The sequence below is a fragment of the Octopus bimaculoides genome, chromosome 20 (assembly GCF_046866305.1).
Source record: "Octopus bimaculoides isolate indiv1 chromosome 20, ASM4686630v1, whole genome shotgun sequence".
Classification (NCBI taxonomy): Eukaryota; Metazoa; Mollusca; class Cephalopoda; order Octopoda; family Octopodidae; genus Octopus; species Octopus bimaculoides.
In genome coordinates this window covers 48,052,629-48,077,733 of record NC_142947.1, presented here as the reverse complement: position 1 = coordinate 48,077,733, position 25,105 = coordinate 48,052,629, and the positions used below count along the sequence as shown (strand labels likewise).

Genomic DNA, 25,105 nt, shown 5'->3' with positions numbered 1-25,105 from the left:
CACACGGAACCAGTCTCATATCGTTGTTTATATATATATTTACATACACCCGCGTATGCAGATACACTCTGACACACACGTGTATAATCGTCTACACATAGACGTGTGTTAGAGACAAACCAAAGAACGAGATTTACCAATCGACAACAATCCATTGCAGCATAAAATTGAGGTAAGTTCTCGCTTAGCCGACCCCAACGGTCCAGTTTCAATTCCTAACTGAGGCCATACCGTTTCATTTCTTTATGTTATTGTTCAATCCCAAGTCAGTCCTGATCCACCAGACCTATGAATAATGATGTTCCAACCATGACCACCCTGTCTTTTATCTAAACATTGTGTTAGATTACATTGTATAGCGTTTAGTTAATTGTTATGCTCCAGATTAGTCCCGACTCCAAACCTATCATGAAACAATGTTCCAACTATGGCCACCCTGTCTGTTTTTTTAAAGATATTGTTTAAGACTAAATTATGTAACGTGTAGTTGTAATTGTTTAGCCCTAGGTCAGTCCTAATCCAGTAATCAAGCCATTTTAATCCGTTCTATTTTTAGTATTCATAGTGTATCTAGAACTACATCTGTGTCCTTTTTTAAAGGCAGTAGGGTTGATTTAAAGGGGATTTAGCTATTATTTTTTAGTGATGGCTCGACTTTCTAATGTTGCTGAGAACTGCATGAAGACCAAAACACCCTATCTCTCCTCTCTCTCTCTCCATCCTAAGTATTCGAGCCAAGGGCGTTGTCAACCAAAGATGTAAAGATGAAACAAACCACACCTTATTAATGGTCAAGCGAAGCGTACCTTTCGATATTTTTTTTAACTGACACACATTACTCCCTCTTCCTCCTTTTGGCTCTCCTCACTCGTCCCCCCTTCCTTATTTCTCTGTCCTTTTTCTTTCTTATCATCATCGAACTCTCTCTCTGTCCTTCTTACAATCCTCATTTTTTTTTCATTATCTCTCATTTTTCTTCCTTTCTCCCTCTCCTTCTACACCTTATATATTTCTTTTGATCCTTCTATCATATGATATTAGCCCCGTTCTCCCGTGGTCATCATCCAGCTCCCTCTTTACCGGTCCCTCTCCTTCTTTCATTCATTCATCTTTAATGGTCAGCATCATCATTGTCCCTTCTCTTTTTCCTCCGCTCTCTCTCCTCACTTCACCCTTCTGATTCATCTCTGCCCCCTACTCCCCACATCTTCTGATACCCTTCTACCTTTTACGATTTCTCTCTCCTTCCCCCCATATATGAACTCTTTCTTTTAATCCTCCTCCTCTCTCTCCGTCTTTCTTTTCTTCCTTCATCTCTCTCTCTCTCTCTTTCGCACCTACATACACACCACTGATATTCACCACATTTTTTACACATATAACAACATATAGAAGAAAGCTCAACGTAGTCAGTTGCACAGCCAGCTAGAAATAGCAGCCAAATCACTTTAATTAGTCTACCATCCTTTTAAAAAAAAAAAAAAAGAAGATAAAACGGGGTTGGGGGTGAAGGTGCTGTTTTGTGATTGTCAGAAATAAACTGTCTGGAAATATGGATTGGTCACGGCTAGAATGCCTTTGATCACAAACTATTCAACCTGGGCTGACCGGAGAATAGAACAACACGACCATAAAGTATAAAAGTATACACGGCTGTTATACGCTTACATATATGTGTGTGTGTGTGTATCATTACACAATCACACAATACACATTAAATACATACACAACTACACATTGTAAACACATACTGCCCTCACAAACACATACCCTCTTTTACACACACACACACACACTCTCTTTCTCTCTCTCACACACACACTCTCTCTCTCTCTCTCTCTCACACACACACAGCAAGTGTGTAGAAAATGTCAGCTCATAGTTTTATGTTATGTCCCGAACTTATAAAGTCTAGATGGAGTCGAAGGTTGCCAGCCATCTTCCTCACCTGGCTAAAACTCCAACTTCCATTCGGCGGCAGCCGTACCAAACATCATCACCATGATGATGATGACGATGGTGATAGCAATGATGCTAATGATGATAATGTTCGTTCTAGCCGACATCCTACCCCCGTCTCCCTCCTCTCTCTCTTTCTCTTTGACATATACTTCTTTCCTCCTTTATCGTTCTCGTGCACACTCTTCTTTTTTCTCTCTAATACTTCTCTCATTCACACACTCACTCTCTCTGATCGCTCTCTCTCTCTCTCTCACGTATCTGTCACAATCTCTCCCTCTCTCTGTCACTCTTTGACACTCTCTATTCTCTCTTTCACACACTTATTTTCTTACTGCGACTCTTCCTTTCACCCTTCTATTCCCCTCTCTACTTCATTGCTCCTCCTCCACTCTTCATTGTTTATCTTTCTCTTTCTTCCTCCACTCACTTTCTACCCCTTTTTTTTCACCCCATATTCTTTCCTTCTCTCTTTCAATCTCTACCCTCTCTCTATAACATCGCCCTCTCACTTTCTTTCAATATTATCTCACTTTATCTTTCTCTACTTTATCTCTATTTCATTATCACCCTTTTTTCTTCTTTTCTCCTCTCCCTCTTTCCTCTTCTTCATCCCCCCCCCTCGCTGTCTGCCACTGTTTCCCCCTCTCTATTTTCTCACTTTATTATCCATCCCTGTACTGTCTCCTTCGCTTTCCTCTCTCTCCCTCAGAGTTTCACCATCTCACCTCTTCTCCATCTGTCTTTCCCCCTCGTTTTCTATTCCTTCCTCTCACCCTGTCCGTTCGTCAGTCTGCCCTCTCCCCATCTCTCTATCTCATGTCGGTCTAACTACCACAGTTTTCCTCTCATGCTCTTCACAACACACACATCACATCTCTGCCATCATCTTACTTCACATGAGCAGTATTAATATTATCAGCACAACTACTATTTCTACCATTATTATTTATTTAGAAGATCTGTCACCAAATGTCTCATAATTGCAATTCAAATGGTTAGCACCGCCCACATGGCACCACATACCTCTGGACGACGAACCACTTGGATACCTTCCTCCTGACCAACCCCACCGACAGTGCCTATATATATATATATTATATATATATATATATAAACTCGGAGCTTCACCTTCATCATCGTCGTCGTCGTCAACGTGTGTCTGTCTCTTCGTCCTGGAATTCTTCCTGATCGTGTTGTTGTTGTGGTTGTGGTTCTATTCGGAACTCAACCTACCCCACCTTGTTCCATCATCACCCGTGCTCCAGTAAAAGACACTCCGTTTGGTGCCAAGAACGGTTAAGGTGGGTTCGACTTGAAATTTCTCTACAACACTTCACTTCGACAGGCAGCGGCCTGCTGGCAGAGTCTCACTTCAAACCAACCTGAGAGTGAGTATGAGTGTGTAGCTTCACTCACATATAACAAATACACATACATAACACATATAATCCCAGATACACATAAATATGTAGACATAAGCACATGTTCTCAGTCGTACACTCATTTACACATGCTTACGCACAAGTAATAAAGAGCACACGTATTTACTAAACCATATATACACATATATACAAGCACACGCGAAGCCTTTCACACGTGCACACATTTGCTACACATAAACACACTAGCACACGTATTCACAAATACACATGCACACGCATGCATACACACACCTATACATGCACGCACACGCATTTATTTGATCTTACTCAATCACACACGCATATACGTATACAAAATCCTACACACATTCTTTCTCATACACATAAACACTTCAGTCATTTACACCCGTATATACTATAACTCATACACACACACACATATATATATAGGCAGTGCTCCAGCATGGCTGCAGTCAACTGACTGAAACAACAATGTGGGAACCTTTACGGGGTCGCCCAACCTGCTAGAAATTACAGCCTAATCTTTCTATAATCCCGCCCGATCGTCTGAATGAATATAAGACGTACTGGTCATGATTGAAAGGTATTTGATGCAAGGTGTAGCCGATCATGCCTGACCGAGGGTTAAACAACGATTGTATTTAGACATAGAAAAACAGTTTGCACACACACACCCACGCTTGTATACACATTCATTTGTTCACTGTTACACAATATTGACACTACAGTGGGCCTCTCCCTCATCTACACGCATACACACACTCACGTAGTGTACGTTTATGTATAGCGCGTGTACCCATGTGCACACGCAGTGTTATGTATATCCTTTTATTCTTATATATATTGCCTCTAAAAATGCCACGAGTGTGTGGATGTGTATATATATATATATATATATATATATATATATGTGTGTGTGTGTATGTATATACACACACACACACACACATATATATATATATATATATATATATATAGATATATATAATATGTATATTGACATAACATACACACACACACACACACGCGAGTGTTCATGTATATTTTGTGGAATATTTGGTTTTCAGCATGCCGGTCTATATATCGCCTCTTCCCCGGCTCATCTGTTACGGTGAAGGCACGATGGTTGGAAGGTTATTGAACTGTGCCACTGACCAGACAGTCAAGAGTTCTAACCTTGATATCGTCACCGTTTTGTGCTCCTAAGTTAACTCTTACGTTTATCAGACATTTTAGTTGATACTATTTATCTCGTATTTTCCAGTTGAGTGGTTAGAAATGGGAAAGCTATTCAGCTACTGAGTCGTAAAAAAAGAAAAGCACACACATTCCATGTATAAAAATCTACATAAAGCTAAAAAGTATAGCAGAGCTTGTGGCATGTACCATGCTTTCGCTGACTGCTTTAGGTGCCTATGTAGACTCACCATCTCGGCCCTTCTGCCCTTGACCCAGCAGAATATCGACGATGTGACAGCTGGAGGGTGAGTGAAGGCTGCAACCAGCACTCGACTTGTACTCATTTACGACTGAGTGAGCTGAATAAGATATACAAATGTCTGTGTTTAAGAAAAACTATCCGATCCCGGAAGGTAACATGTGTTGTTTGTACTGAAGAGAAAGCAAAGTATTTTCACGAAGGAATGTGTCCAGAAATAGTATTGGAGACCCTTGGTCTCGCAGAATCCTAGATGTATCACTACCTTACAAGTGATTGCAGACGAGTGAAGCTGTTGTTGGTGCTCAGTCTGACCTTCTGGATGTGAAAGGAGTGGTTTGTCGCTATGGCAGAGAGCATAGTAGTTGTGTCTGTGACTTGTTTTATATGTGTAAGTTGAATATTAATTAGTTGTTGTAATTAAAGGCTTTTCAACTATGGCCATCCCATCTTTTTGTGAATTTTGGACTACAGTCTCTGATGTGCCATTTTTTAAAAGAAAGTATGACATGATTGGAGTGAGTTTAGCTATTTCTAACAGGTTCAGTGACCACATAAGCCAGTGTCTCCCAAACTTTTCTTTACCAATGATCCTCTTTTTATTTAAATGAAGTGTCCCACAGTTTTGGAAAGGTTTTACTCAACAACTTTTAAACTTAGCTCATGGGCCTTCAGGAGTCTACAGAGCGTTGGCTTATTAGATATGATGTAGGATGTTTGTGGGGGTTGTAGCAGAGTCCCTGATATTTATAAAGGACCCTTGCATTTTCTAGAAGTTACTGACTGCATGCAGCATAAGGAGAGCCTTTCCTTACTGTGGCTGCAACAAGAGCCTATAATATTAAGGACTGTTTGCACATTCAAGGTTAGTGACTGAACTGAGATCTGAAAAGTTCTGTCATAAGGTGAATTAATGCTGCAGTTACTCATTTAGGTGATCAATATTTAAAAATCATTCCACTCCATCATTCGATGAATATAAATGGAAGGAAGAGAGTTTACTAACGTATCTAATTGAGGGATGAAGTCGAAGGGGGTAGAAACAAAATGACAAAGTGAGAGTGGGTGATTTAATGTGGCTTGAATTTATATGAAGATGTGGGACCACTTGTATTATATTTCTGGGGACAAAACTACAAGGAATATTTTGGTTAAGAAACAACTTGTCATTGTCAATCCAGAGAAATATGTGGAAATTCTAACATTTATGGTGGCTCATGAAAACTTTAGCTGAGGAACTTGGAACCATTGATAAAATCGATTAGGGACCCTTCTTTTATTTTACAAGTTAGAGGAGGAAGTGAAATGTTAATGGCCTTTGTAGGCCTCCATGCTCATTGGTTTGGTTAACATCCAACCTCAAAATCTGCAGGTAAAATGCTGCTGCAGAGGCAAACAGAGGTTTGAATGAATGCTTGCAACAGAATGAACTCTAATCAAAGCTGCCCAAACATTGGGTGGTGCTGGTGACGATAGGCCAAGCCTCATAAAGAATTTCTGTGAAGTTGATCCCTGCCTGAGCCTTGTACTTATTGTGTCAACTGAGGACACTTCCCCACCGTTTATGTTTATAAAATGTATCTCAACAATTTGGTCCTCATTCAGATTCTGTGAGTGTAAATTTGAAAGTTAATACAACTAAGTGTAATGTGTTAGGAGTGGGCGGTGTATAACAGCAGGAAGTGACTTGCTTCAGTGTGAAAGACTATATTATGCAGGACTTCAGTGCTTCACAGTAAAAACTGGATACAAAAAACTGAAATTTATGGGAGATGAACAAATGTATTGAGATTACTAATGATTTGATTGGTCTTTAATGAAGGCTGTAGAGTGGTTGGGGATCTTAAAAATATCCAGGTAATATGATTAATGTGCAGGAGGCTGGAATTATAAATAACAGAATGAAGTTGATCCCTGCATAGTGCTTATTGTGTCAACCAAGTTGAGGACACTCCCCCACCCTTTTTTTTTAATATAAAATGTATCTCAACAATTTGGTTTGAGGTTGGAGAGAAGAAGGTTAGAGATGTGTTGTGCCTTTCTCTGTAGAAATGATGAGACTTGTACTGTGATGTCGTCTGGTTGTGGAGAAGATTTGTAACTGCAGAACAATGACTTGTATTCTTTTGCTGTGTATGAAATGTTGACTTTGGAGGATGTTGATGAAGTTTGTTAAGAAAGACTGATTACAAGAAATTATTTTGTTATACAAAGGAATGAAAGACTGTCACCATATTGGAATTTAGATGGGACTGAAAGGTAGATTCTTGAATTGGGGTTGATGTAAGGAGGAGCTGAGAGGGTGTATATAGCTAGACATTGAGGTGGAAGGAGGAGCTGAAAAGTGATAGTTTAGGGTGTAGTACTGAGGTTACAGTTTGGGATAAAGTGGAGAGGTTTGGGATGTAGAGGAATCAGAAATTGGAAGGAATTAGTGAGGTCACAGTTTTGGACCTAATAACAAGATCGTAGGGCTAAAATATGGTGCTGCTAACCAAAATACACTTAGACAAGACACAACATCTTGGAAAAGACATTGTGCTGGTATTATATAAGAAGGAAAGTGTATAAAGTATAAATATATGTTTGTATATAATTCTGTCAATTCATTTGATGTAAATGAATGTCATTGTGATGCATGCAGTGTCCTTTGCTTCCTGTCTTCTGTAGAAACACATCTGGTGATGGGAAAATATTACCTGGACTGGAAACAGGTGCGGAATGGTGACAGGCATCCAGCCATTGAAAATCTGCCTCAGCAAATTTTGTCCAACCTATGTGACCATAGAAAAGGGGACATTAAAACAATGATGATGATAGTGCTGTCCCTTTATCATGTTTAAACCTCTCAACACCTGGCATAAAACCACTTCCTTCATTACTCCACTCACTCCATCCTCTCAGTTAAAGCAGTCTTCTTTTTTGAGTTACTGAGCAACCTGAATAGTACCAATTCCACAGAAAAGCACATTGGACACTCTGTAATGTAGTTGGCATTAGGAAGGGCATCCAACCATAGAAACCAGGCCAAATCAAGCATTGGAGCTTGGCACAGTCTTCTGGTTCATTGGATCATGTTGAACCCTTTACATCTGGGCGCAATGTAGTTGACAGAGACAGTGTTGCTTGGTCATAGCAGCAAATAGGATAGAGGGAACTTTGGTCGTGGGAGATGACCAGAACTTTTTTCTCTTTTGGTTTGCTCCATGTACAACATGCTTCCTAGTCCTACAAAATGTTGGAAAATAGATGTAAGTGGCTTGTGCATATGTGGAAAGAGACATATTTTTCAGTTGTCCACAAGATATACATGACAGCAAAATCAAGTGTTGAGAATACTAAGACTAGTGGATAATGTAGCAGACGAGAGGCTAAAGAGAATCAATAATGGTGAGAGACTAGAAATATTGAGGAATAAAGTTTGAGAAAGAAGACTAATCCAGAAAAGGAGGGAACATAACAGTGGTGAAGTTCTTGCTATGAAGGCATCTCTGACTTTGAGGTAGCCATGATGGTAAATAATGCTTTCTCCCTTTCTAAAGTGAAAATATCTCATCATATGATGAAAGGAAATGAAGGTGGGAAGAAACAGTCGAGCTGATAGTCTCCTGGGAGGTGAACATCAGTGATGCATTTGACACAAAGCCAGAAGATAGCAGTGAGTTTGATGAACTTTGTGTGAAAATACTGGATGGGAAGGTAACTAAGTCTTCTTGTGTAGGTGACAGAAGATTTGTTGTAACCAGGGTCCACTCACTGCCCAGGACCCTTGGATTAGCTGCAAAGAAAAGGATACACCATTGTTGTAAGCTGCAGATAAAGGGAGCCAATATATTTAGCTGAAAAGAGACGGTGATTGAAAAGGTTTGTTCAATAGGATAAAACATTAAGGTTGACAGAGATATCAGGATGAGTGATATGTGATGAAACCAATTTTGTTCTGTTGTCCAGTTATTTCATTATGTTCATCAGTGGTTAGCCCCAGGCAGGTAGTTCTGGTGTTGTGGTTGAAGAGACCAAAACACCAACAGGGAATTGTTACTGCCATTGATTCTTATATTTAGCGATGGAATAAGGCAGGATCCTCTGCCTGCAAGTCTTTTACTGTGATTGAAAACCTGTAAAATAATTGTGAGGACCTGGGAATTGGAAGCACTGAATGGAACCCAGGGGTGAAGTTCTTGCTACGAAGGCATCTCTGACTTTGAGGCAGCCATGATCTACACCCTGAAGGAGGAAACCACCCAGTGTCGAGCAGTGTCCTATCTACCCCTAAATGACGGAGACTACTATTGCAATGTCTGCAACCAGATCTGCAAATCTTGGGTAGCTTTGTATTCCCACAGGAGGCCAAATGGCAAAACATTAAACTGAGAACACTTTGTCTAACTGAACTCTCATTCATCAAAGTGACATACATATATCATCATCATTTAACATCTGTTTTTCCTTGCTGCTATGGATTAGATATATTTATTCATATTCATGATTGACCATCTTCCACCCAGGTTCACCACTCACTGCATTCCCTCTGTCCCCATCTCTATCCATTTGCTCCTCTCCTCCCTGTCCCTCTATCACACTGGTGTCTGCTTTCTTCCATTGTTGGAAATAGGAAGACCCAAGACCCTGGCAACCCTTGCATGTAGCTCTAATGATGTCACATAGCTCCAGCATCCCTTAAGTCTGAGCGACAGCGGTGTTAGCTACCCACTTTCACCCAGACCTTGTGGTAATACCTGCATGTTTGACAAGCTCGTCCTTGGAGTCTCTGTACATCATTACAACATTACATTTTGTTACTTTAATTTACTCCACAACACATGACAGGGGAAGTTGTAGCTGTCCTGATCTTATGTAAGGACCTATTGATGTGAAACTTGGAGGAACTCCTAGTCATCTTCAGATTTATTCATTTATCTTCCTCTCCACCATTTCAATGCTTGTCATTGGAACATCATGGAGCGTCAACAACCAGAGGAGTCTCGGGAGCAGTCCATGTTGGTGGAGCCAACATACATTATATATACATATGATGCTTCGTATGTATATATATTTATATATACATATGCCGGTGACATGTTATAAGCACCCACTACACTCTCAGAGTGGTTGGTGTTAGGAAGGGCATCCAGCTGTAGAAACTCTGCCAAATCAGATTGGAGCCTGGTGCAGCCCGTGGCTCTCCAGACCTCAGTCAAACTGTCCAACCCACGCCAGCATGGAAAACGGACGTTAAACAATGATGATGATGATATATATCTTTCATCTTTTACTTACTTCATTCATAAGAATATGGGGAGGCTGAGGTGGGCATGGGGAGGCAGAGGTGGGCATGGGGAGGCTGAGGTGGGCATGGGGAGGCTGAGGTGGGCATGGGGAGGCACTGATTTGAGGAATTTCAATTGAATGAATTGACCCCAGGACGGATCAGTTTTTTAAAGCCTGGCACTTATACTGTTGGTCTCTTTTGCTGAACCTCTAAGTTATGGGAATGTCAACATGCCAACAGCAGTTGTCAAGCAATGGTGGGGGGGCAAACAAAGACACCTGGCCAAGGGGCCACGCAATAGGACTGAACTCAGAACCATGTGGTTGGGAAGCAAACTTCTTATCACACACCTGGTATATACATAGACCTATATATATACCTATATATATATGTATATATATATATATATATATATATATATATATATATATATACATACATACATATATACACACTGCTGGTGTGTGTGTGTATATATATATATATATATATATATATACATGTATATATGTGACCTGGTGGTTAGGCTGTTGCACTTATGATTGCTAAATTGTGGGTTCAATTCCCAGGCCAGGCAGCACATTGTTCTCAAGCAAGACACTTCATTTCACATTACTCCAGTCCCCCCTTTCAATCAGGGAGGAATGTTGGCCTGCTTGCCTAACTAGCAGGCTGGTGTCACTTGAAGGCTGAAACACTGCAAAGCACATTGTGATTGGCGATGTGTAACAAATATCTGATAGTCTAGTCAGTCATGTAATCATGTGACAAACTAGCAGTAACTTCACTCATAACCTAATCATCTTATTTTGCATGTCTTGACTTAAATAAATATGTTTGTGTGTGTGTCTCTCTCTCTCTCGTACACACACACTGATTTTTCAGATGTCTGAGATACATCCATGTATATGTAAATCCAGATGCAGTGGTCTATGAATAATGTCTAAACTAACAATTGAACTCAGTATTTCTAATATAATTAATAGATGAATGGGTTCCCATCTTAATGTTGTGCTGTGTTTCTCTCTGCAGACGTTAGTGTGCTGTGTGATGTAGCTAAGTTCTACTTTGCTCTACTTTCATAATCAAACTGAATTACATAAAAGGTAGCTCTATATCTATGTCAATTATATATTTTGCTTTCAAGTACCTTCTTTCACAGCAGTGGATATGATAATATCAGGGCTGGATTAAAACCCATTGAGGCCTTAAGCACTTAAAAAGATTTTGGTGTCCTCATATATATGTAATTCCAACTTTTTTTAATTGCAAAGTCTGATCAAATCCTTAAAATTAATCTTACGTAACATATCTGCTGCTCTACTTCGTCAGAGATCGGTGTCCAACCTGCCTTGTTGCTTTGTTGTTCTAATGGGAGTTTTAATACATTTCAACTGAGGAAATGAAAACTCAGCTGAGCCATTTGTGACTGTTAATGTTAAAAATATGCAAAAGGTTATGTCTGCATTTGGAAAGGCACTCTCAAATAACAGTTTGTTTAAAGTGATTTCTTTTGTGCTGTAAACCATTTACCATTTCTGTGCTGTCCTTCCCTTGTTGCCCTAAACACGTTTAATTTGCTTATTGGTTTATTTTTATTTCCTGGGTGGGAGATGGGCTGAATCCTGGAAGTACTGCTATACCAGGCCAACCCGTGGCAAAGGTGGAGCAAGCCCCTAATTCTTCGCCTCGTTCTAAAAATCAGTTTAATATTGATGGTCCCCAAATATTAAGCTGATAAGAACTGATACTACACTTTGATCTTAGCCAAAAGGCTGAGAAGCGATAAATTTTATTATTGGTTAAACCAGTGCTAGATTGCAGATAATTGTTCCACAACACAACATCTGTTTGTAGCTAGATGTACCAAAGTATGGCACCAGTTGCAGTTAGATGTACCACAGGATACTCAGTTGCAGTTAGATGTACCAAAACACAGTACCTAGTTGTAGCTAACTGCATGACAACAAGGTACCTAGTTGCAGCTAGCTTGCTGTATCACAAGGTACCTAGCTAAAGCCATCTGTACTACAACTACCTTGTTGAAGCAACACGTACCACAAAATACCACAACACAGTACTAGTTGTACATAGTTATACCACAGCCAAGTACCTAGATATAGCTATCTGTACTATTACATAGTATTTAGATGTTCCACAGGGTACCTAGTTGCTGCTAGCTGTACCAAATAAAGTATCTAGTTGCATGTAGCAGTACCATAACACAGCACCTAGTTGCAGCTAGGTACCTACTTACAGTCAACAGTACCAAATCAAGGTTCCTAATTATAGCTAACCGTACCAAATGTGGCTGGCTACTCATCTGTACTACAACACAACACCTAGTTAAGGTAGCTGTACCACAACATGGTACCTAAGTATTGATAGCTATACGGCAGAATAGGCAGACTCATTAGAGCATAGACTAAAGTGATTTGAAGAATTTTATTCCAGCTCTTGTTCAGTTTTGAGTTCAAATTCTGCTGAGGCCAACCTTATCTTTCACCTTTTCTGAGATCTTAGAATAAAACACCAACCCAAGCAGAATTGTTGGAGTGTTAAATGAGATTTGTTCCAGCAATTTGTATTGTAATTTCTTGAGGGAGTAGACGCAAATAGGCCATCCTATTTAACACTCCCACCTGGTCGTTGGTTGTCTTAATCGCGGTCTGTTCTGCTGCTAGCATTCATGTTAGGGCTCTGGTTTGAGGCTAGCTTCCTCCCTTCCTCCCATTAATCTCAAAGGCCTGAAAAATATATCCTGGGTGCTTCCTCCCTCTCCCTCACTAAACAGTCAAAAATGAAAATACTGTAATGCCGTTGCGGCGAGACAACGTTCAATACGAACCTCGACGTAGTCGTTTGACCTGCTACACGTAGCAGCCAAATGTCAGGAATCTCGCCCCCCCCCCCACTTCACGCGCCAACGCCTTAAAAAACACGAAGGATGCGTTGAATAAACGACTGGTATGCGTTTTGATTATAGGTGTCCTTGTCCTGGGATTAAACAAGTCTTCACTTAATTACACCTTTCCATTTGAAATATGCTTTCGACGCCTACAGTCGTGTACAATATTATATTTGTGATACTTTCATCCTTTCGTAACTCCAGAGGAGTCTCGGTTCAATGAAGAGGTTTTATAAAGGCGAAACTTGCCCCTTGTTTACAATAATATTAATACAAGGTGCGCTGACGTTTTCTCGTCGCTACATAATTATTTTTAATCAGGTATTAATTTATTTGAAAAGAAACCCACACAAGCTAAAATATTGTCAGATTAAAGAATGCAGTCCTTTCAGTATATCTCTGGGATATTATATGTTGGTAGAATTGCTCTCGGTTAGATGTAAAACGATTTGTCGATCCCGGCGTGATTTGAACTCAAACCGTAGACAAACATCCAATCCTGTATGTTAACCTCTGAGCTACACAGACAAATCAGTCACTGAGTGATATCCTGAGAGAGAGAGAGGGAGAGTAAGTGACTGTGTTAGTAAATGTGGTGGTGGTTAGTGGTGTATTGTTAGTCTTCTACTGCTCCAGCCATTTATCTCTCTCTCTTCTGATACATTTTGGATTACTCTGTCACCCTGTCCTCCTGTGACAGAGCATTTTCTTCTGTAAGTATCCGTCTTGCTTTAATTATTACATTACCTTGACACTGCCCTTGTTGTTGGGTGAAGCATATACTTCACAACACCTCGTCTTCCGTCCTTCTTTGCAAGATCTAATCGCTCCATGCCCAAATAAGAAATGTTATTTCTCTTTTATCTACACACACACACACACACACACACACGGCTGTACGTATTGATGGCTGGTGCTGTAATACCGAGGTACATTGTCGTCGGTGAAGCGTGTCTGGTTTAGTTTCGATTCCCGGTCGGAACCGCTTCGGTTTCAGGTTCTTTGCGTAAAACATAGATGTCGGTCGCAAATTTCCCATTATTTCAGCCTATAAATCCGACCATTGAAATTGTATGTATACCAGCTTACATGTTAATATGTGTGAGTCTGTGTGTGTGCGAGAGAGAGAGAGAGAGAGACGGTGTGTGCGTGTGATACAAGTCTGTCCGTCATCTGTGTCTATAAAAGAGACAAGTGTGCAGTCGTCATCTTTTGTGTGTGTGTATATCCGTCATCGATATTGTGAGTACCTATGTTTCAAAAAGACCCCCCCCCCCAGTATTTCTCTCTTCCGGTCAGTGTTGGTCGTGGTCTTGTTTTTGGTGCCTACCCGACCTAACTGTCCACACTCTCCTTATATATATATATATATATATATATATATATATATATATATATATATATATAATGTGTGTGTGTGTCTCTCTACACACACAAGCACAAATCTGTAAGGTGAATTTATAACTTAGTTACACTCGTGTGTTGTGTGCGCGCGCGTGTATATATATATATATATATATATATATATATATATATATATATATATATATATATATATATATATAGAGAGAGAGAGAGAGAGAGAGAGAGAGAGAGAGAGAGAGAGAGAGGAACAAATACATGCCTTTGCTGTTTAACCCCAGGCCATCTGTCTGATCATGCAGTTACATGATCAAAGACGTTTCAGCCATGACCCTCTCGTCTTTTTAAAGTCTCTATCATTACAATATCTGGTGTGTCCTTTTCTTTCTCTAAGACCGTGGGTTTGGGAAGGGTGGTTTTGGCTGCTATTTCTAGTAGGTCGAGCGACCGCGTACAGGATTCCTCGTTGGCTTTCGTTTAAAACAGATATATATGTAATCTACACACCAATATATGTGTGTGTGTGTATGTATGTACACATTTGCAAGCGATGTTCACGCATACAGGCACATGTATGAACACACGCACACACATTCCAGACAGATAATACACACGGATACTTACCTATATACATTTTCATACACTTCTCTCGTTCTTTCTCTCTCTCTCTCTCTCTCTCATACACACACACATCACATACGTGGCCTACACACCATTTTACATACATACATGCATCCCCTCATACATATTCACGGCGGTGACACTCCTCCCCCTCCTCCTTCCTTACACACTTCCCAACGAGGGCCACCACTTGCACTTTGCTTGCAACTCTACACACACCGTTTACGATGCACTCCACATTGTGCAGCATGATGAGGACAACTTTGTCACATTGCTGCTATTTCTTCAACAACTATACATTTATATACACTTTCGTCCTCTTTACTGCACTCCTCTGGCCCTGAATGGGTGTGTATATATATATATATATATATATATGTGTGTGTGGGTGGAGGTGCATGGATGGGTGTATTTCTGTGTATATATATGTGTGGGTATCGCTGTGTAATATTGTCTCTATGTGTGTGTTGCATCTCTGTCCTTGTGTCAATGGATATATATATATATATATATATTTGTGTGTGTGTGTGGATGGGTGTGTATATGCGTTTATTTCTCTGTGTGAAGAGATGTATTTGAATGTATAAACGTGTGTGAGTGTTGCTGTGTAACATTGTCTATATGTGTGTAGTGCATCTGTCCCTGAGTGCGCGCGCGCGCACTAATGGGTAGATATCTGGTGATGGGTGTATTTGTGTGTATATGTATGTCGCTGTATACCTCTGTCTACATATGTGTGTGTGTCTGTGTGCATTTCCCTCTCTGAGTGTTTCTTTTTTATTTGTATTACTAATGTGTGGTGTGTGTGTACCTCTGTCCGTCTGTCTTCCTTTGTCTGTCTGTCTGCCTGCTCTCCTATCTGACCTCCTCCTCTCGCTCTCTCTCTCTCCTCCTCTTTTACACAAACATACTCTCACTATTTTCTCTCTCTCTCATCACGTAAAACCTGATCGTCTCGAAGAACTGTTCTTCAAAAGAAAAAAACCCCCACCATTCCATTACTCACCTGGCCCTTTTCACACACACACACACACACACACACACGTTATATAATTAACGATTTCTCTTTATTATCTTCATCATAATCGTCTCTCCCCACCTTCTCTCTCTTTGTCGTTATTTCAGTAAAACTTCACATACAGATATTTAAAAAGTCAGCAATTTAGGGCGGAGATGGCAGGAACCATCAAAGACCAACAACCAGGATACTTTAACTTAACAACACCCGATTCATTTATACTCTTTGGTGGACCCGTACCGTTTGACCCCCATCGTTGACCTTTTCTGTTCTTTTAATTTTCTTGTTCACTGTTTTGTCTTTTGAGGTTTGTCTTGTCCATAAAATATAAGGCTTTTTTTATATTCAGAATATCGGATTGAGGGATGTGGGTGGGGTGAATATAAGATAAAAGGAGACGAAATACGTATTTGTGAAACAATATGATAAGCCATATATTGTTTGTCTTGTTTAATGTGTACATAGGAATATACGTACGGGCCTATACACACACACATTCAGTCACGCATACACACACATACACCACTTACTTTCTCATTCCCTTACACACACACACACACTCTCGTACACCCATACCCGCTGTCAATCGTAAACTCACTTATACACACATTACTACATGAATATTCGTTCTTATACACACTTTGACTCATATATATATATATATATACACACATATTCATTCATACTCTTATACGCACGTGTAAGAAGTTGAAACACTCCTTCAAGTTTTATAAACCCTCGTCCGACCCACGCAATTAAAGCGGACTCCCACTCTCTTTCGCTCTACCCACAACGGACCCATAGGACCCATAGCGACTACACTTAACACTTCAATCTAAATTTTATTTCTTCCTTTTACTTTTACATATTTTAACGTTACTTCATCACTGTAATGTTATGAATATTCATGAGTTCATTTGCGAGATCAATATTAACTATTTTAAACCTTTGCTCATTTTTCTCTCCGTGTATCTATGTTGGAAATTAATGTTTTTCTGACTTTTGAACCGTTAAGGCTCTATTTAGTTACCTCCTTGTACGTTCAAATCCTGTCCGAGTCAAGATTGGTTTTCATCGTTCCGGGTTCGGTAAAATACCTCAGCAGTCAAGTACGAGAACAGATCGCATCAAACTAGATCCTGTGTGGGCCTCGTGTGTCTGTTAGCTATTAGCGTCACATTCATCGAGGACTGGCTTTGTGGAGTCGCTTGTATTATTACATTCCTTGCCAGTTATTTAGTATTTTCTCCATTCCTCATTCCTGATTTTCTTACGGTTTACCCATTCCTATCTTGTTGAAGTTGCTCCTTCAAAATAATTGGTAAACTTTTATATTTTACTAATTCTTTCTTTCTGAGACTGCTTTGATCAAATTATCCTCAAACCAAAGACCTGTCCATAATACTTTCAGAATGGTTTCTGTTAAAGGCACCGAAAATTGGGCACAAAATCCCCCCCCCCCTTTTTTTAAATAGTGATTATGTCTTCAGTTTTGCCATGAGCAAACATCCAATGTTAAATTTGGGATTTAATGCTTGGAGGTTTCCCCCTTGTTTACTTCTTAACCCTTTTGTTCCCATATTTCTGTTGAAATGCACTGCCTTTATTTAAACTAATTTTCAAATTAATGAAGAATTTATTGAAATAGCTTATTAAGTTGGAGTTTGGAACCTAAATTAACCTGAAATTTTAAGCTTTTAATTTGGATCCCTTTGTGTCATAGAACCATAGTCAACCTGAGGAAGGTTGGTATGAAGGGTTTCATCGTAAGTATCCCTGTTGAATTTCAAATCTAATGAATAAAGGGAATATATTCTCTAGCCACAACAATCATTGTAAATTTAAATGTAAAATTTCTGAGTTTGAATTTTAGTATTTATTCTTTTTTTTTTTTTTTTTTTTTTTCTAGTGATGGAGGCGGTAGAGAATATTGATCTGTCTCGGCTACAACAGCATTCACCTCATAAAGAACTGCATCTGTCCTTGCTTGACCTGATGAAATATGTGAGTGTTGGCACCAGTGAATTATTACTTTACCTTCTCAAAGAGACCCACATCATTCTAGAATGTCGCACCTGTTCAAATCTGTTCCGGGATGTGCCTTATTTCGTGGCGCACAAGCGAATTTACTGCAAACAGCGCCATGATAGTGCTACAGATATACAGATTGCAAATCGCAGTCTACCCGATGAGGAAGGGAAAGCTTCGGTCACTGTAAAACCAAATATATACGAAGATCATAAAGATTTCCTGCAGCATTCTGTAGATCTTGCAAAAAAGGTTCTACAAAGCAGCCAGGTTAATCATTGTGCACAGATGTTACCCAACAATGGACCTACGAAAAGTCAATTTTATGATGCTGTCCAGAAACAGTTGGAAATTGCACGTGACAATCCTCAACCAACACAGTTATTTAGTTTGGAACCCATGGAAAATACGCAGGTAGCTGTCAAAGTGATTCCAAGCGATGGAGATGAATGTTCTGTGGAACAGAAAGATGAAAATAATGACAACACCGACATCTCTAAAGAGTCTAAAACGGGGAGTAATTTTTGTGAATTAAAGTCAGAATCTTGTGACAAATTAAATACATCCCCCTCTACACCCATTCCTGTTGCCTCAGAAACCAAAATTAACTCTGAATTGGATAAACCATTTTTAAAGTCTGATTTAGCTGATTTTAAGAACTGTATCTGTTTAAAATGTAACCGTACGTTATCTAATCAGAAAAGTTTAGGCGATCATCTGCTGACTGTGCATGCAGACGAGCTAAAAGAAAGATCAGACAGTTGTTGTTCCAATGCAAACAGCAGTTCTCAATGTCACCCTATAAATGGTTTGAGACATAAAGTGAACAAAAGTGACTGGTTGAAGCCTCGTGGATATTCCAGTTCTGAGAAACTGCAGAACAAATTGCCATCTACCAACAACAGTGCCAAAGATATGTTGGATGCTAAAAAGAAAGCTCAGGCAAATTTGCTGGCTCTGAAGGAAGAACAGCTGGCATATGAAAATGAAATTTTGCAACAGAAATTAATACGAGGAATAATGCCAAAATCTTCAAGAGGTCGGAAGAAATTTCGCTGTGAGAGTTGTGGTAAAATATTCCCCAAGATTGAATCACTTCGAGACCACTTGCGTGACTGTATCGACTGGGAACATGTTAACCAGCCAGTCCGAAATGTCCGGAGCCCTCTGCCCTCTCTGAAAGAAGGCAGTAACTCATTTGACTGGCCGGACATTGGTAATGACTCTGCCTACAAGGTACAATCATCGAAGCTTCAGAATCGATCACAGACTAAAATTGATAATGTTCGCCCTCCTCGGAATATCGCACCAAAAGTGCAGCCTGTCACACAGATTCCAGTAACAGATAATTCCAAACTAACCAAAATAAATGGTACTTTGAACACTCTAGCTAAATCTGTGATGAACGACAGCTTGATCCTTGCCAATCCAAAACTGAGCGAAAGTAAGGTCTTACTTTTTCCTCTAGAATCCATCAATAGCAATCCAAAGCTTAATGTGACTGTAAAGACCCAGCCACAGACAACCCCAACTGTACTCCTTAATCCCAACCTAAATGAAATCAGTCCCACTTTAAACGTAATACCTGTAAGTATCTGTTCTGTCGACAACAACAACAGTAACAACAACAACACACAGGTACCACTCATTGCTGCAAATGGTAACAATACCAACACATGTGGCAATTTTGAGACAAAAGACGTAGAAATTATTGCTGTGAAAAATAGTCCTAATGTTCCTTACCAAGAATTAAGAACTGTTGTAACTACACAATGTTGGACTGAGAAGTTAAATTCTTGTTCGGAAGCAGCTGTATTAAACAGTGAAAATAATGTTTCAGGTGTTGTAGGTAGGCATATCCCCAACATACAACAATGTCCTGTTAATTTAGTTGAAACAAGCTGTCCAGACTCAATATGTTGTAAGTCTTGCTGTAATAACGAGGTGCAAGTCTTGGAGCATTTATCAACAGCTGCCAATAAGTGTTTGCCTGATGCAAGTTGTTCAGCAGACACTGAAGATGTGATTGTCATATCTCAAAGTTTCTCAAATAATTTCAATAATGAACAAACATCCAACTATTTAAATCCAAAAGATCATGTGACCAAGCCTTCCCAGTGTGATAAAACTCCAGAAAGAAATTTTGAAGTTGCTTTGTCGGGTTTTGAAAACAATTCTGTGGAACAGATTTCCACTGAAGACAAGCAAACAATAAAAAAGTCATCACCTAAAAATGGTAAGTGTATCAAATGGAAACGCTACAAATGCAAGCTATGTCTGTTCTCTGCTGCCAAACGCCACATGTGTAAGTTACATATAAGGCAGCATCACCTCTGTAAGATATTCACATTATCAGTGAAAGCCTTAAACCATTATATTACTGACTTAAATAGATTGACCAAGAAACCAACAGGTTCATGGCGACGGCGTTCACAAACTCAAAATAAATCATTTCCATCATTGTCCACTAAGAAATCTTCAAAATGGAAATCTCTCTCTCGGAGAAATAAGGACCTTAACCAATGCCACCACAGTAGTTCTGTAAGTAAGCTGTCCAAATTATCTTTAACTAAAAGTAAAGTTGATATGAAAACAATCATGGACCTTAAAAGACGAATGTGTCTCAAATGTAATCGTACTTTTCAGATGGTGTCTCGGTTAGAAAAACATGTTTCGTGTCATCTTGGCTGGAAGGTGAATCATAGTAAACAGAGTTTGGTCAACAAAAGACAGTTAAAGCAGAAAAATGAAGTGAATTGTAATGAAAACGAAATAACAGAATGTATGTTTGTTGATTTGACTGGAGAACAAGCTACCACAGACTGCAAACATTTACCATCTTATGGGATTTCTACAGCTGCAGGTTCAAGTGGAACTTGTTCCAATAATCACTGGAATTCTTCTAATCCAACCAATGTTTCTCATGGCAATCACGGTCAGTTATCAGTTTTAAACACGAGGAAAGGCTCTTACCAGAAGCCACAAGTACTTCTTGACCCTACATCCAAAAACCTCAAAAGTAATGTGAAAAAAGTTGATTCTTAATTGTATTAAACTTATAATAAACTGTGTGGTGAGATTGATGAAGAAAAGTCTTCTTAATCACTGTTCCTCTCTCTCTCCCTCTCTCTGGATTATTATAATCCTCCTGAGCCTTAATTGTACCATTTGTGAATAACCTGATCCCTCCTCTAGCCCTTTACACAACATTTTACTCACATTTTATGTCTGAGTTTCTTGTGCAAATGTCTTTAATCATGCAGATTTCTATGAATAAATCTCATTTGTACCACTTGGCTCTCACTTCTGCACAACCTAACTTCCCTTTCTATCAGCATACCAACTTATCTATCAATCTCTACCTATTTAGATGCCTTCTTTCCCATCCATCCATCTATCTACTATCATACATATCTATTTATGTACCTCTCTCTCTCTCTCTCATTATATATATATATATATATATATATAGCTATATATGTACTACCTATCTATCTACATATCTATCTTTGTACCTATTATTCTTTCCTACCTACTACCTATCTAGTTGCCTATTTATCTACCTACCTGACTACTTACCTTTTATCTACCTGTCTGCCTACTTTTCTATCTACCTTATTACCTACCTATACATAGCACCCACACTCAACACATAAAATAAATGACCGTCTCTAATTGCCTTCTCATGTTAATTATTTATGTATTTCAAGACTTTCTCCAAGAGGGAAGTGACAGACACTATCTGACGGAGCCATAAACTTGGTTGAACCCATTGTAAATATATCTGAACCTGTAAATGTCGACGCCGATCACGTTGGGGAGGGTGGGCTTATCCACTGTCAGGTCATTGGTTTATGATCCCCCCACCCTACCTGTTGTCTTCACCATATTTCATGCTGCAATTACTTTCAGGACAATTTATTTTCTAACAGAACACTTCTACTACAAGAACTAACCAATCCCAGAAACAAAAACCAACAACAAAAAGTAAAAACATCCATTTTAGGGTTACTTTGAGATTTTCTAATCTTGACACCCAATGTGAATTGTTCTTTGGGTCCTCAGAATACAGAACTCTTCTTTCTCCATCCCCACCCCTTCTCTCCCTCTTACTCTCTCTCTCTCTTTTTCTCTCTCTCTCTCTCTTTCTCTCACTCTTCCCCTAATTACAAATGGATGTTTTTGTTTCAATTCTGTGATCTTCATAATTGTTTACTGAAACTAAAAATCACTTCGGAAGCAGAAGTCATGTGTGCCTGCCTCTGTGTGTGTGTGTGCCTGCGTGTGTGTGTTCCTTGAAAAGTGAGTTTTCACTCTGTTGCTGTTCAGATTTTTGTTTTGTGCAGTTATTCTGGCCATAACAAAAGCATGAAGATTTCACCTGTACAATTGCACAAACTGAGAAACTCTCGTTAGTCACAGGGACGACTTCTCACTGCTTTTCAAAAACTAAATAAACTCTTGTTACATACATTAAGCAGTTTCTTTCCTGTTTGTACAGCCAACACTTAGCTTTGTACACACACATACACATTCTCTCTCTCTCACTCACACACACACACTTTCTTTCTCTCTCTCTCTCTCTCTCTCACACACACAGATTAGCTTTAGTGGAAAGAAATGTAATTTGGGTCATATGAGGAAGGGGGGGTCCAACTGATGCTCTCCTCCTCGTAAGACAACCAAAGAAGAAATTTTTAAGGGTAAGTCATTATGTCCAGCATTTGTTGAACCAGAGATGACTTTTGGCTGGGTATTGTGGTCAGTAATCTGAAGGTTACTAAGGAAACCGGGTGTTGATGTAAGTGATGTCCAGAGATGTTGCTAGAAGGTGAGACAAGTTCAGTTTAAGGGTTCATCAGGGCTTGATTCTGAGCCCCTTATTTATTTTAGTTCTTCAGGTCAAAACAGGAGAGTTTAAAGACAGGTTCTCTGTGGGAGCTCCATAAATGGATGGCCTCATAGCTGAATCTGTCCAAGATTTAGAGAAGAAACTTGTAAGGCCTGAGAGTGAACCAGTGAAGACTTTGCCTTTCATCTTTTTCTGGGGATTGGTAAAAGAAACTAGCAACCAAGTCCTGGAGTGGCGAGACTTGACTAGAATTCTCCCCTTAAGATTGCTTGCCTTGTGCCTAGTGTGACTGGTGTTCAGTTTGAAACTAATGGGAGTTTGTTGGTAGAGCAAAGAGAGGACATTGAACACAGTAAATTCGAAGGAGCAGAAGCTGTCCTAGTAGCAGTGTGTCATGGAGTGGACACAACTCGGTGGGGTCCAGTGGTTGTGTAATGTCCCTAAGTGTGAGTGTATATGTGCACAGTCTCTAAGGTGGGAGCTGTATTCTTATGAAGGAAATATTAAACTTTCTAACACGTTAGCAACTTTGGGAGGGAAGTTACATAAGACATAAACACCTAACAGTCAATTAGATAAGGTACACCTGTCTCCAGGTAATAAAAACCCTTTTAGCTGGTAACTAAATGTCGTCTGCTGTTTCAGTAAAATTCTTCTGCAATAATCCTAATCTATATACACCTACTCTTCATGTGTTTATAGTTTAAGTTTTTTGTTTAAATCATTTAAAAAAATTATGGAAAATTTAGTCAAATAATTCTATCAGTCTGGTGTTTAGAACTAGCATGAAATTTTGATGGAAGATTTTGATTGAAATCACTTTAAAACAGGAAATTGGTATCATAGAAGCAGAGGTGGGCTCAGACAGGTTGGGTTCGAAAGGTTTACTACTCCCTATATAAAATGTTAACCATAACTTTGAATACATATTTCTAATTAACTATTTAATGCTCCACATACCATCTGCTAACCCTGTACGTCTAGGTAACTATTTAACCAGTTCTTTACCCTATTTTTCTGTTGAAGTCCACTTCCTTTGTTTCAATTAATTTTGAAAATAATGAAGAATTCAGTAAAATAATTTTGTTTCTAAGCTAAAGGTTTGCAACATAAATTTCCAGGTAAATTTGATTGAAGGTTTTTATTTAGGTCACTTTAAAACAGGAAGTTTGGGTCAAAGGTCATCAAAATGGTTTCTTCAAAAGCTGAATGAATTTTACCAGTATCCAATCATAAACACACACACACACACACACACACGCACCAGCCATAATAATTACCTCTCTCTCTCTCTCTCTATCTATCTATATATACACACATACACACTATAATGTGCATACACACCATTGTGTCTATATATATATATATATATACATATATATATATACACATATATATATATATATCATATGAGGTCTGATCAATAAGTATCCGGACTGTTGCCATAGTAACAAAGCTAAAGCATATAGAGTGAAGCCGCTTGGCAAAGATTGACCTTAAACTCTGCTGTACATGCGCACTAAGTTTTAAGATTCTGGATCACTTCTGCTGTTTGCAACAGTGCTTGGGAGAAAGAAGTGTAGCATGTGTTCATTGCAGTGGCCATGACAGAGAAAGTTGTCATAGTGATACCTGCTCAGAGGCCAACACAAAGTTGCAGAAAGTGTTTGGTGAGGAGTGTATGAGCCGCACACAAGTGTATGAGTGGTTCAGATGTTCCAAGATGGCTGAAAAATGTCGATATTGACGAACGCTCTGGGAGACCCGCAACCAGCAGAACTGAGAAAAACATCGCAGCTGTGAGGGGAAATCGTTGAATCCCCATCCGTGAGTTATCAGAGGATGTGCAGATTAGATACGGTCCAATGTAGTCTCTTTATCACTGAAGATTTGGGTATGAGATGTGTGTCTGCCAAGTTTGTATCAAAACTGCTTTCAGTTAACCGAAAAGACACTTGGGTTTCAGTTGCCCAAGATCTTCTTAATTGTGTCGAGAACGATGGAAACTTTTTGAAAACTTTGTGTAGGCCTCTCAGCAGATATTGTCAAGCTTTTGGCAAAATTGGATGCAGATTCTCTGCTCAACTTTCACCATCATGGTCAATGCGATGATCATACGCTACACTTCTTTCTTCCAAGCACTGCTATAAACAGCAGACGTGAGCTAGAACGTTGAAATTTAGTGTGCATGCACAGCAGAGTATAAGGTCAATCTTTGCCAGGCTGCTTAACTCTGCGTAC

General features: G+C 39.4%; 1 protein-coding gene and 1 pseudogene across 9 annotated transcripts; one reads left to right on the top strand and one right to left on the bottom strand.

The window, feature by feature from the left end:
- On the top strand, nucleotides 1-23,945 carry LOC106882899 (uncharacterized). Of its 9 annotated transcripts, XM_052975164.2 has the most exons (3): nucleotides 1-172; nucleotides 2,917-3,350; nucleotides 17,894-23,945. In XM_052975164.2, coding segments are annotated over exons 2-3 (3,165 nt in total). In that variant the 5' UTR covers nucleotides 1-172; nucleotides 2,917-3,349; the 3' UTR covers nucleotides 21,058-23,945. The 9 variants fall into 9 exon arrangements, with proteins under 9 accessions (XP_052831124.1, XP_014789212.1, XP_052831125.1 ...); XM_014933726.3 differs by lacking the exon at nucleotides 2,917-3,350; XM_052975165.2 differs by lacking the exon at nucleotides 1-172 and having other exon boundaries at nucleotides 1,917-3,263.
- LOC128250378 (U2 spliceosomal RNA) lies at nucleotides 11,684-11,862 on the bottom strand (annotated as a pseudogene).
- Nucleotides 23,946-25,105: the final 1,160 nt, after the last annotated feature.